General features: G+C 42.1%; 1 protein-coding gene across 2 annotated transcripts in view; it reads left to right on the top strand.

The window, feature by feature from the left end:
• The window catches only part of Dync2li1 (dynein cytoplasmic 2 light intermediate chain 1), a 39,732-nt gene that overhangs the window by 22,391 nt on the left and 4,526 nt on the right, over positions 1–12,815 (top strand). For both annotated transcript variants that reach the window (XM_021652823.2, XM_021652815.2), the window contains exons 9-12: positions 358–434; positions 745–815; positions 2,615–2,712; positions 3,109–3,201. In XM_021652823.2, the coding sequence (XP_021508498.1) occupies positions 358–434; positions 745–815; positions 2,615–2,712; positions 3,109–3,201 (339 nt within the window). The remainder of the gene's footprint in view (positions 1–357; positions 435–744; positions 816–2,614; positions 2,713–3,108; positions 3,202–12,815) is intronic.

Here is a 12,815-nt window from a genome sequence, read left to right as displayed (position 1 = left end):
AAAACATATTAAGAGTGTTCATGTCAGCACACACCACAGACATTCCAGGCAAGCACAAATGTACAAATTAAAAGAAAATTCTCATCATTTGAGGAGGTGAAATGGCGGCGTATTCACAGGGACCCATTCCATGTCATGTTCTCATCAATGCTGGAGAATGAGGCAAGTTTAGCAAGGTTTACTAAACTCTTTACTCAGCTTCTGTTTGGTCTACTCAAATGTAAGTGTCTTGAGGCAAACAAAACAAAACAAAAAAACTGTAATTCTCTTGCCGCCTGTGCTTGTTTCAAACCATATTTTTACCTGTCACGGAGATTATAGGGCAGAGTGTAATTTAATCTCCTGTTTGTTTTTAAGTTTACAAGCAAATCAGAAGCTCTGTTACTAAAAATCCGTGGTGTTATCAACCAACTGGCATTTGGTATTGATAAGAGGTACTGTTAAATTTGTCCAATCAGTTATCCTTGCTCCCTGATTTCTGTTATCTCCCTTTCATCTTAGCAGCTTTTCTTTGTTATTATTTCCCTGTATTAATTTTAAATGGAATGGAAAGTGTTGGCTTCCTTGGCTTTGTTCTTTCTTCTGGTTTGGCTTTGTCAGCCTGTCACAATCAACGTTCACTGGTCCGTTTGGGTCAATGCTCTCATCAGTGACTTAAATAAAGCATGGCCCTTGTGTTTACAGTAGAGTGTGGCAGCGTATTCAATCGGTGAACTAAATTAGAATCTTTTCTTTGCCATACAGCAAATCGATGTGTGTGGATCAGAATAAACCACTGTTTATCACAGCAGGATTGGATTCTTTATGTCAAATAGGTTGGTGAACTTATTAATACTGCTTAATCTTTTTAAATTGCTTATTGATTTTATTTTCCTGTTTCCTTGGTCCCCAGCATGTCACCACTTCTGGCTTTATTTCCATGACAGTTATTTCATATGCATTTATTGTATACCCAGAACTGGTGGCACTTGCATCACATTGACATATTTGCGGTAGGAGGTAGGGCTACATGCAGACAGACTTCTGAGCTCTATTTTACTAAAAAAAAAAAAAAAAAAAAAAAAAAATCAGAAGTGTAGCCTCCTCAGGGGACTCCAGAGCACATGATGATTGAATACGTAAGACTGGAGTGATCGGACAAACCGGGAACCATCAGGTACCCCTTAATTCTCCATCAGAAAAGTCTTCAGTTGTGTGTGCTGGAATAGCCGCTAACCCTAGCACTGGGGAGACTGAGGCGGGAAGGTCGCAGACAGACTAGCTGTACAGCAAGACCCTCTTTCAACACTTGAGAAAGCGAGAGTGAATAGCTTGCCTCTGCTACAGCAACGTATTTTCTCAGCCCACAGATTTCATAATCTGTTTATCAAGGGATAGAAGGGTGTTGCCTAGCAGATTGGCATCTTTTTCATTAGTGCCAGCTTAATGTCAGGGGCACTGAGAGTCACTGTGTGTCACTAGGCAGTGCTGATAGAATTCTTCTATCTGTGAGAGTGGTGTGCTGATAACACTGATGGGAATTCTTCATCCGTGAGAATAGTTGGCCAGAGAAGGCTTGCTAATTACTGAGTTTAAAAATAACAAAGCTGGAGCTGAGAGATGGCTCAGTGATTAAGAGCTGCTGCTCTTCCAGAAGACCCACGTTTAGTTCCAAATACCAGTGTTAGACACACACACATGCTCACACACACATACACACACACACTCACACACACACACGCACACACACACACACACACACGCACACACACGCACACACGCTTGTGCTCAAGCAGTGAATCAACTTTCTCACCAAGATGGTAAGGAAGCCCTTGAAGGCCAACAGTTGAACAGTTTGGAGGGACAACAGAAAGAAAGACAAATCTCAGGATATAGATTGAAAATTGCCAGAAAGTGACAAATTTTTAAATTTTTTCAAATTAATTTAAATATTTAGATTATAAACACATTATACTCATTAAAATAGTGGGGACTGGGACTGTAGCTCAGGATAGAGTGCCTCAAATGAATGAGGTCCTTGGTACAATCCAGCACTGCAAGGGAGGAAGAGGAAGCTGAACAGTGTGTGTGAAGAGGATCTCTCCCATGTCTCTCCAGCACTCTGCACTTACACACGTGTGTATGTAGTATAGAAAACTTTACCAGTCTGTGTTGCCTTGAACCTAGTGTACTTTAATGGGTTTTCAATGTATGTGCTACCTTCAGCTCTAATTAATATTTGAGCTGTTTCCTAGTGTTATAAAACTTAGCTCTGCATGATGACAGTTCATTACCTACAAGTAACGAACTTCTGGGCAGTGGTCAGTTTTATGAAAAACAAAATCCCTGACACACACGTTTGTCTCCAGTGTAAACACCCGTTATCTGGAATTACTAATGGGGCACAGACAGCAGTGCAGGGCGTGGGAACTCAGGGTTATAGCTCACCGGTTGCTCCTCACTGCCTCTGCCTCAAGTACAGCAGCCGAGGTAGGCGTGGTTGTTACGGTGCCTGTAACGTGGAGATGGAAAATGGGAGGCCTAAGATTGGTACTTTAATAAATGGCATTTGCTTCATTAATAGTTTATGATAATTTAATCTTTGTAGTCATTTGGGGTAAACTTTCCATTTCAGGGTCCCCTCCTGTTCCTGATAGTGACATTGGAAAGCTTCAGGCCCACTCGCCAATGGAGCTGTGGAAAAAGGTGTATGAGAAGCTCTTCCCGCCAAAGGTGTGTGCTCCCCAGCCTAGACAGTTCAGTCAGCTGTGACAGGGAACACCCCAAGGTCCTGCTGTAATAACGCCATCTCTATCTCATGTTCCAAAACGATGGAAAGTTTAAGATGTCGTCAACAAAACACCATGAAGGTTAACAGCTGAGTAAGTCACGGCCCTGCCCCCTTCCAAACCAAGCTCTCTGGCTTTAGAAAAGAGAGGTGTCTGGCTGGGGCTTGGGGCCGGAGGGGCTTTGTAACTGAGGTAGATTTCCAAGAGTCTGATGAAAGCCAGAGACAGCAAAGAGCTCTCGGGGCCAGGCTGATGGAGTTTGGTCTCTTAGACAGATGCTAGTCCATTTTTGGAAATGTGGGTTACGGGCATGAAATGACTTGGAGAATTGTAATTTCAGAATACCAGCACACTGAAGGCGATCCAGGACCCTGCCCGAGATCCACAGTATGCGGAAAGTGAAGTTGATGAGATGAGAATTCAGAAGGATCAGGTATTTTTAAACTCAGCTTCACCAAAATATGTATATATTGGACAATTTATACTTTTTAAAATTTTTTTCACTTTTTTTATTTATTACAATTTATTCACTTTGTATCCCAGCTGTAGCCCCCTCCCTCATCCTACTCCAACCCCACCCTCCCTCCCTCTTCTTCTCCCATGCCCATTCCCCAGTCCACTGGTAGGGGAGGTCCTCCTGCCTCCCATTTGACCCTAGCCTATCAGGTCTCATCAGGATTGTCTGCATTGTCTTCCTCTGTGGCCTGGTAAGGCTGCTTCCCCATCAGGGGGAGGCAGTCAAAAGCCAGCCACTGAGTTCATGTCAGAGACAGCCCCTATTCCCATTACTAGGGAACCTACTTGGACACTGAGCTGCCATTGGTTACATCTGAGCAGGGGTTATCTCCATGAATGGTCCTTGGTTGAAGTATCAGTCTCAGAAAAGATCCCTGGGCCCAGATTTTTTGTTTCTGTTACTCTCCTTGTGGAACTCCAGTCTCCTCCAGATCTTTCTATCTCCCCCTTCTTTCATAAGATTCCCTGCACTCTGCCCAAGGTTTGGCTATGAGTCTCAGTATCTTCTTTAATACCCTGCTAGGTAGAATCTTTCAGAGTCCCTTTGTGGTAGGTTCCTGTCCTGTTCCCTATTTTCTCCCTCTTCCGATGTCTGTCCTGTTTGCCTTTCTGAATGAGGATTAAACATCTTACCCAGGGACCTCCATCTTCCTTCGCTTCTTTAGGTGTCCAGATTTTAGTATCATTATCCTATATTATATATCTAATATCTACATATAAGTGAGTATATACTATGTGTGCCTTTCTGCTTCTGGGATATTTCACTCAGGATGATCTTTTTCTAGATCCCACCATTTGCCTGCAAATTTCATGATTTCCTTGTTTTTAATTGTTGAGTAGTATTGGACATGAAGTACCTTGGTATAATTCTAACCAAGCAAGTCAAAGACTTGTATGAAGAAAACTTCAAATCTTTGAAGAAAGAAATAGAAAAAGATATCAGAAGATGGAAAGATCTCCCATGCTTATAGCTTGGCAGGATTAACATAGTAAAAATGGATATTTTACCAAAAGCAATCTACAGATTCAATGCAGTTCCTATCACATTACCAATACAATTCTTTACAGACCTTGAAAGAAAAATTCTCAATTTCATATGGAATAACAAGAAACCCAGAATTGCTGAAACAGTCCTCTTCAACACAAGATCTTATGGAGGTATCTCCATCCCTGATCTCAAGCTGTACTATAGAGCAACAGTAATAAAAACTGCTTGGTACTGACATAGAAACAGAATGGTGGATGAATGGAACCGAATAGAAGACCCAGAAATAAACCTGATGGTCACCTGATTTTGACAAAGTTACCAAAATCATACAATGGAAAAAAGACAGCATTTTCAACAAATGGTGCTGCTCTAACTGGATGTCTACATGTAGAAAAAAAATGCAAATAGATCTATACTTATCACCCTGCACAGAATTAAAGTCCAAGTGGATCAAAGACCTCAACATAAAACTAAACCTGTTAGAAGAAAAAGTGGGGAAAAGCTTTGAACTCATTGGCACAGGAGACAACTTTCTGAACAGAATGCCAACAGCACACGCTCTAAGATCAGCAATTAATAAATGGGACCTCATGAAACTGAAAAGCTTCTGTAAAGCAAAGGACACTGTCATCAGAACAAAATGATTGCCTACAGACTGGGAAAGGATCTTCACCAACCCTATATCTGACAGAGGGCTAATTTCCAGAATATATAAAGAACTCAAGAAGTTAAACAGCAACAAGTAATCCAATTAAAAAATGGAGTACAGAGCTAAACAGAAAATTCTCAGTAGAGGAATATCAAATGGCAGAGAAATACTTAAAGAGATGCTCAACATCCTTAATCAGGGAAATGCAAATTAAAACGGCCCCGAGATTTCACCTTACACCATCAGAATGGCCAAGATCAAAAACTCAAGTGACAACACATACTGGAGAGGTTGTGGAGAAAGAGGAACCCTCCTCCATTGCTGGTGGGAATGTAAACTTGTACAACCACTTTGGAAATCAATCTGGCGCTTTCTCAGACAATTAGGAATAGTGTTTCCTCAAGATCCAGCTATGTCACTCCTAGGAATATATCCAAAAGATTCTCAAGTACAAAATAAGGACATTTGCTCAACCATGTTTGTAGCAGCTTTATTTGTAATAGCCAGAATCTGGAAACAACCTAGATGTCCTTCAGTTGAGGAATGTGTACAGAAATTGTGGTACTTTATACAAAGGAACACTACTCAACAATTGAAAACAAGGAAATCATGAAAATTTTAAACTTTTTTTTAATTTTAAAGTTTTTTACTTGAAAAATTATTTAAGTATTACATCTTCATAGAAAAAATTCTGATATGCATATAAAAGAAATTTGAAAATCACCTGCCATTTCCACCACCCAAAGATAATGTAAATGGTTTCAAGCCCTTTTCCAATTTTCCAGTTGGCTTGATGTTAAAGACCAGCAATGGCTCACCCCTGCTGCTGGGGGGACGCTGGTGGTATGCTTGCTGTGAGAGCTTCCTCACCCAGTCACCTGGCATAGTTAGGTTTTCCTTGTCCCAGACAGTTACTTTGTCCAGTTAAGGGATCTACTCTTCCATACCAAGCTATGTGGGCATATCTGACAGAACCCAGCATCTCTGAAGACAGAGTGCTTAAGTGTAGACATGAAAAAATAGCCCCATTTCAGCATGCAAGTCTTATGCAGGAATGTGCGTGTTGGTGAATTCACCACGCTGTAAGTCCTGGACAGGGACTTTTGTCATCTTCTTTTTCTGTGACAAAATGAGGTGTCACACTTGCTGTACTCCTGTGAGACACACTTTTGTAGGGCACGCTCTGCAGACTGAAAGCCTGAGCACACCTGGGCGGGCTGGAGAACTTAGTCACCCGGGCAGCCGCGCTGCAACAGGGGTTACTTGGAGACGCCTGTCTCCTGGGACTGGTGATCAGGGCACTTGCAGCACTCACCCTTCACCTTAAGAGGTTCTGGACTTAAAGAAGCAGAATGTTTTAGCTGCTTTTAAACATTTTCCAGACAACTTGGAAATATGCTATGAATATTTAAATGGTTTTGTAGCTATAGAAAACATGAAGCATGGTGTTGGGATGATAACATGACCTGACATAGCCCTCATTGTACATGAACCTTGGCTGTAGAGTGTATTAGCGGTCACCTCCCAATTAGTATTCAGGAGTCAATTATTAACCGTCATTATCTGTTTCTATTGCATTGTGACTACTTTAATAAAGTCAAATGCACACGTGTTAGTAATGTGCTGACGTATATGAACTCTGAATTTACCCTTTGGAATTTCATCTTCTCTGACTTCGTGTTAAGGAAAAATGAAAGACAACTCCTATGCCTGGAGCATTGTCCTCAACACTTTTGGGTTCAGCCAACCCATCATAGCAGCTAGAATCTCTTGGCTGACATACTTTTTTAACTTAGCCAAAAATGTCTGTATATATATATCTTTATTTTACTTAAAAGCCAGGTTTATTGGTGGTGTTCTAGCACATAGTTGTGTTGATTTCAGATTGCCCATATAGACTCTTCATGTAATTTGCACTTTTTGCTGTAAAGGTACCACGGTGACTACCATTTGATGCTTGATTATTTGATTGATATTTGATTCTAAAGCTTGATATTCTGATGTCAATTTTTCAGAAGTTAAAATGAGGTATAGTAGCACACACCTTTAATCTCAGCACTCAGGAGGCAAAGGCAGGTGGATCCCTATGAGTCCAAAGCCAGCCTGGTCTACATAGGAAATTCCAGGACAGCCAGGGCTACATAGTGAGACTCTGTCTCAGAAAAAAAAAAAAAAAACTTTAATTAATTCGAATATTTTTTCTGCTTTCCAAAAAGGAATTTCAGAAGCTTATTTTTTTTTCAATTGTGTGCTGATTATACAAGGTGGGAATCCTCTCAAAATTAATTTTGGATGATTTTTAACACACTCTCTCTAAATATTTACATATATACCTGCATTTTTTTATATGGCTAAGATAGTCGCTGCCCATTACTGGAACAACCTAAAACAAAGTTCGTCCCATACTTTAGAGGCTCCAGCAGGAGGTTTGCAAGTTTGAGACCAGCCTGAGCCATATAGTGAGACCCTCTTTCAAAGATAGATGACAGATAGACAGATAGATGATAGATAGATAGATACATACATAGGTAGATACATAGATAAAATGGAGAGAGGAATGTTTAAAATGTACGAGCTTTAAGTGAAAGCGTAACCAGCTGTCTATATCTCCGTGGTCATGTCTCTTTTATCTTTTGATGATTATTGGTTGCTGGGTAGCATTTCCCACCTGAAGGTAGAATGCAATCCTTTTGTGTGTGTGAGGGTTGTGTGTGAGGGCTAGCTCTGAGCCTATGAGAGACTAGACTTGATCTTCTTCTTGTCTCCTTCCCTGACCCCAACACCCATTATTAGTGTCCTAAATTATCACTCTGTCTGGAAGAGAAAGTGGTATTCACTGAGGCATTTGCAGTGAAATTGGAGCATGACAGTTTTTTTTTTTTTCAATGCAGTTTATTCAGAAACCTTGAACAATCCTCGGACCCTGGGGAAAGCCAGCCCACAGCTTAAATAGCCTCTGGGTAGCTAACCCAGGCGTGCCACGTGGGCAATGCAGATAGGTCCACATACATGGAAGCAAGCCAGATCCTCAGCCTTAGCCAAATGTGGAATTGTTCGTGACAGAGAGCACTCACCATCGGGAAGGTGGAAGGCGGAAACCAGCTCCAACTTTAAGGCATAGCATTCCGCAGCTCTCTACAGTTCCCCCTTTTTGTTTTAGATGCATCAGGCAAGAGTAGAGGTCTGATCTCTGATATTAGAAATAAATTGGGACTTTGTACCGATGTTCGACAGTTTTTAAGATGGAAAAACAAGCTCATGAATTCCATCAGGTCCACCCAGAAAGCCCAGCTCCCATTAAGGAGCTGCTACCTTTCTATAAATAACCCCTCAGTTTAGGGAGGCACCCCACTACCGTATCCCACAATGTCTCATTGAAAGTCTGTGATAAAGTACTTTAATGATAGCCGCTCAAAAAAAAAAAAAATCTTTTTTGTCACTCTCACTCAGACTGGCCTTGAACAGACAACCCTGCAGCCTCACATCCCCAGAGGAATTATAAGAACGTGCCACGTGACCAGTTTTATGTCAACCTCACATAAGCTAGAGTCATCTAAGACTTTTTTTTTTCAATTGAGAGAGCTGGGCCAGGAGTTAAGAGCACTGTCTGCTCCTCCAGAGGTCCTGAGTTCAACTCCCAGCAACCACATGGTGGCTCGCAGCCATCTGTAATGTGATCTGGTGCCTTCTTCTGGCATGAATGAAGACAGAGCACTCAACTGATGTACATAAAATACACAAATAAATAAATCTTTAAAAAAATTGGGCTGTGGACAAGCCTGCAGGGCATTTTCTTGATTAGTGATAGATGAGGGAGGGCCCAGCCCATCCTGGGTGGTGCCATCCCTGTGCTGGTGTCTTGAGTGCAATGACAAAGCCCACTGAGAAAGCAATGGAGAGCAAGCCAGCGAGCAGCACCCCTCCACACCTCTGCACAGCTCCTGCCCTGTTTGAGTTCCTGCCCTGACTTCCCTCAGTGATGGACTGTGATATGGATATACATATGGATATATATAGAGAGAAGGGAGATGCAAGCTGAAATAAACTCTTTTCTCCTCCAAGTTTCTGTTGGTCATGGTGTCATATCACGAAATAACTAGAAGCCTCCAAGCTTGACTAGGAATCTGCCTTGATCCTATTCCTCACTGGGGAGGGAGAGTGTGTAACACGTGAGGCCAGCCCGCACTGAGCAGAGGATGGGTCCTGCAGACGGGGCGTTTACTGATTAGAACTCACTTCTCTTGTTGCTCAAAAGTCTCTCCTGTCAGCTTGTGTATGGCACTGGTCTATCTGTATTCTCCAGTGCCTTTTAAGTTGTTGAGCCATAAGCCATTCCTGACTTTAGGGAATGTGAGTGTGGAAAAGTACTTGCTTAGTCTTTCTACCTTTTTTCAATATTTTTGTTAAAAGGAGACTGTCTTAGTTAGGGTTTCTGAGCTGTGACAAAACACCATGACCAAAAAGCAAGCTAGGGAGGAAAGGGTTTATTCAGCTTACATTTCCTCATTGCTGTTCATCACCAAAGGAAGTCAGGACAGGAACTCCAACAGGACAGTAATTCACCTGGAGGCAGGAGCTGTGCAGAGGCCATGGAGGGGTGCTGCTCACTGGCTTTTTCTACATGGCTTGCTCAGCCCACTTTCTTTTAGAACCCAGGACCAGAGATGGCACCACCCATGGTCTGGCCCTCCTCCACTGATCACAAACTGAGAAGATGCCTTACAGCTGAATCTCATGGAGGCATTGTCTCAGCTGAGGCTCCTTCCTGTCTGTTGACTCTAGCTTGTGTCAGTTGACGGAAAACCAGCCAGTGCAGGGATAGCATGGGGGAATGGACATGGTGATGCGTGGCTGATGCTAGCACTGAGGGGGCTGCAGAGGGAGCAGCCAGCGAGCGCTCTGCATAGGGAGCTGCACGCTGGCCAGGGCTGCCATCGAGACCCTGTCTTTAAAAAGGGGGGTTAGGCAAATAATTGCTTTGACTTTTAAGGTCTTCCTGCTTAGCCATAGTTATCTTGTTTGAATCCCAAGTTTAAAACAATCTGCTTGCTCCTAGGGCTGTAATTTAATTAAACACACTTACATACTGGTTCACATGGTTAGAGAAAACTGACGCTATCACCCTTTGCGGAAGATGGTCTAGCAGCCATTATAATGTTATTATGTCGATTATATAAAGGCAGACTATCGAGAAACCATAGATACCGTGTCTTCAGAGCCTTCAGAGGTTCTTAAGAGAATCAGGGTGGGTAGGGTGGCAGGGTGGGTGCTTCTTAGGTTTGCTTTTTCATGGCTAAGTGCCTTGCGATCGGCGTAAAGGAAATTTTGCTGAGTTTTGAAACATCAATTGTTCTAACTTCATTTGAGAGCAATATTGAAAATCTTGTGGGTTTTTTGGGGGTCCTGAATCAACTAATTACTCCTTTTCTCTCTTTTGGCATATCCAGGTGACCAGTCTTTTCTCTGTATGTTAAATACAAAATATATACCACAGCCAGCAACGAACTGCAAAGCAAGGTCCTTGCCTTGATCTTAGTTAAAGACAATCAACCATTTTCACTTAAAGACAAAGCTATCAGTATCACTTTACTTTTGTGACACTTTGTTGTTTTGAGAAAAGGTCTAGCTGTATAGTCGTGGCTGGCCTGGATCTTACTATGTAGACCAGGCTATCCTCACTCTCCTAGAGATCCCCTCTTCCTCCTGAAGGCTGGGATTAAAGGTGAGTGCCACAATACCCGTTTTTTTTATGAGTTAACAATCTTTAACAGTGTAAATGGAAAATAACTGGCAACCTGGATTGGTGTCATTCACACATAAACCAAGCAGAAGACTGCTTTGGAGTTATTATCATAAAAGCTTTCTGAAGTATACATGCAGCTTCAAAATGCTACAACAGTCCAGTTTTAATAATTTAAAGTCTAACTGTAAAAGATAATCTACACTTCCTGTGAACACAGCAGTGAATTTTGTTTATGGCGACTCTGAACGTTAGTAACCTCAGCCATTGGGCAGTGCTCACTTTATCTTGCAGGACAATCACTTGTGTTTATCTAGAATAATGATACACTTTGTACAGTTGTTTAGACAGTGACCGTCATCGAGGCTTCCTGGAGCTGATCCCTTAGTTGTCCCCTTTTGAACGCTACTGTCCATCCATGGTTTCTACCTCTGCTACAAAATTGGCTTATGTTAAAGATTTAGAAGTCTAGAAAGCAAAGAGTCTCCTGTCTTTTTCCCACTTTGCTCTTCTTAGGGGCAACATATGTCTACCTTTGGTTGAGCTAGGCTGCCCTGAGGCTGAGTGTAAATGAACTCTGATTTATGAATCAGCTTTCTGCAGACAGCTAAGTTTCCAGCTGTGTAGACATTGCAAGAGCATCTGTTCACACCCTGCATGTTCTTCACTGTTGTTCTCTATGCTTCTTTTTTATTTTTTGACAATGTGCTGGGGATTTGAACTCAGGTCTTAAGTTCTCAGTACACATTCTCTTACCCACTGAGCCATTTCCAAAGCTTATGCCTGTTAGTTTCTTTGGTTTTACCCAATGGAATACTACTCAGCAATTAAAAACAAGGAAATCATGAAATTTGCAGGCAAATGGTAGGAACTAGAAAAGATCATTCTGAGTGAGGTATCCCAGAAACCGAAAGATACACACAGTATATACTCACTTATAAGTGGATATTAGACATATAATATAGGATAAACATACTAAAATCTGTACATCTAAGGAAGCTAAGCAAGAAGGAGGACCCTGGATAAGATTCTCAGTCCTCACTCAGAAAGACAAGCAGATGGACATCGGAGGGAACAGGGAACAGGACATGAGCCTACCACAGAGGGCTTCTGAAAGACTCTACCCAATAGAGTATCAAAGCAGATGCTGAGACTCATAGCCAGGGAGAGTGCAGGGAATCTCATGAAAGAAGGGAGAGATAGAAAGACCTGGAGGGGACAGGAGCTCCACAAGAAGAGCAACAAGACCAAGAAGTCTGGGCCCAGGGGTCTTTTCTGAGACTGGTACTCCAACCAAGGACCATGCATGGAGATAACCTAGAACCCCTACACAGATGTAGCCCATGACAGCTCAGTGTCCAAGAGGGTTCTCTAGTAATGAGAACAGGGACTGTCTCTGACATGAACTCGAGGGCTGGCTCTTTGACCACCTCCCCCTAAGGGGGGAGCAGCCTTACCAGGCCACAGAGAAAGACAATGTAGCCAGTCCTGATGAGACCTGATAGGCTAGGGTCAGATTTTGGGGGGAGGACCTCCCCTATCAGTGGACTTATAGAGGGGCATGGGAGAAGACAAGAGAGGGAGGGTGGGATTGGAATGGGATGAGGGAGGGGGCTACAGCTGGGATACAAAGTAAATGAAGTGTAATTAATAAAATAATTTTTAAAGTTACAAAGCACTATGTATAATTATCTGCATGTGATAATATGTACACCTCTCCAAGACACATTTCTAAGTGACAAAGAAAATTTACAGATTTAATAAATCATTTCTAAAGAAAAAAAAAAAAAGAAGAAGGCCAGTGGTGGCGCACACCTTTAATCCCAGCCCTAGGGAGGCAGAGGCAGGCAGATCTCTAAGTTCAAGGCCAGCCTGGTCTACAGAGCAAGTACAGGACAGCCAAGGCTACACAGTGAGACCCTGTCATGGAAAAACAAACAAAAAAAACCATTTTTATTTTATAAAAATAAAAACAACCACACACATAAAACTTTTATTTCATAAGGAGTTTATTTTATAAAGAGTTTTTTGTTTGGGGCTTATTTTGTTTGTTTGTTTCTTTGTTTTAAGTCAGGGTCTCACTGTGTGTGTAGCCCTGGGATTCACTATATAGGCAAGGCTGACCTCTGCTGCCTTTGCTTCCCAGGTGCTGGC

The sequence above is a fragment of the Meriones unguiculatus genome, chromosome 1, assembly GCF_030254825.1.
Source record: "Meriones unguiculatus strain TT.TT164.6M chromosome 1, Bangor_MerUng_6.1, whole genome shotgun sequence".
In the NCBI taxonomy this organism is placed as follows: Eukaryota; Metazoa; Chordata; class Mammalia; order Rodentia; family Muridae; genus Meriones; species Meriones unguiculatus.
The sequence above is the reverse complement of the archived record's forward strand: the minus strand, read 5'-3'. Positions and strand labels throughout refer to the sequence as shown.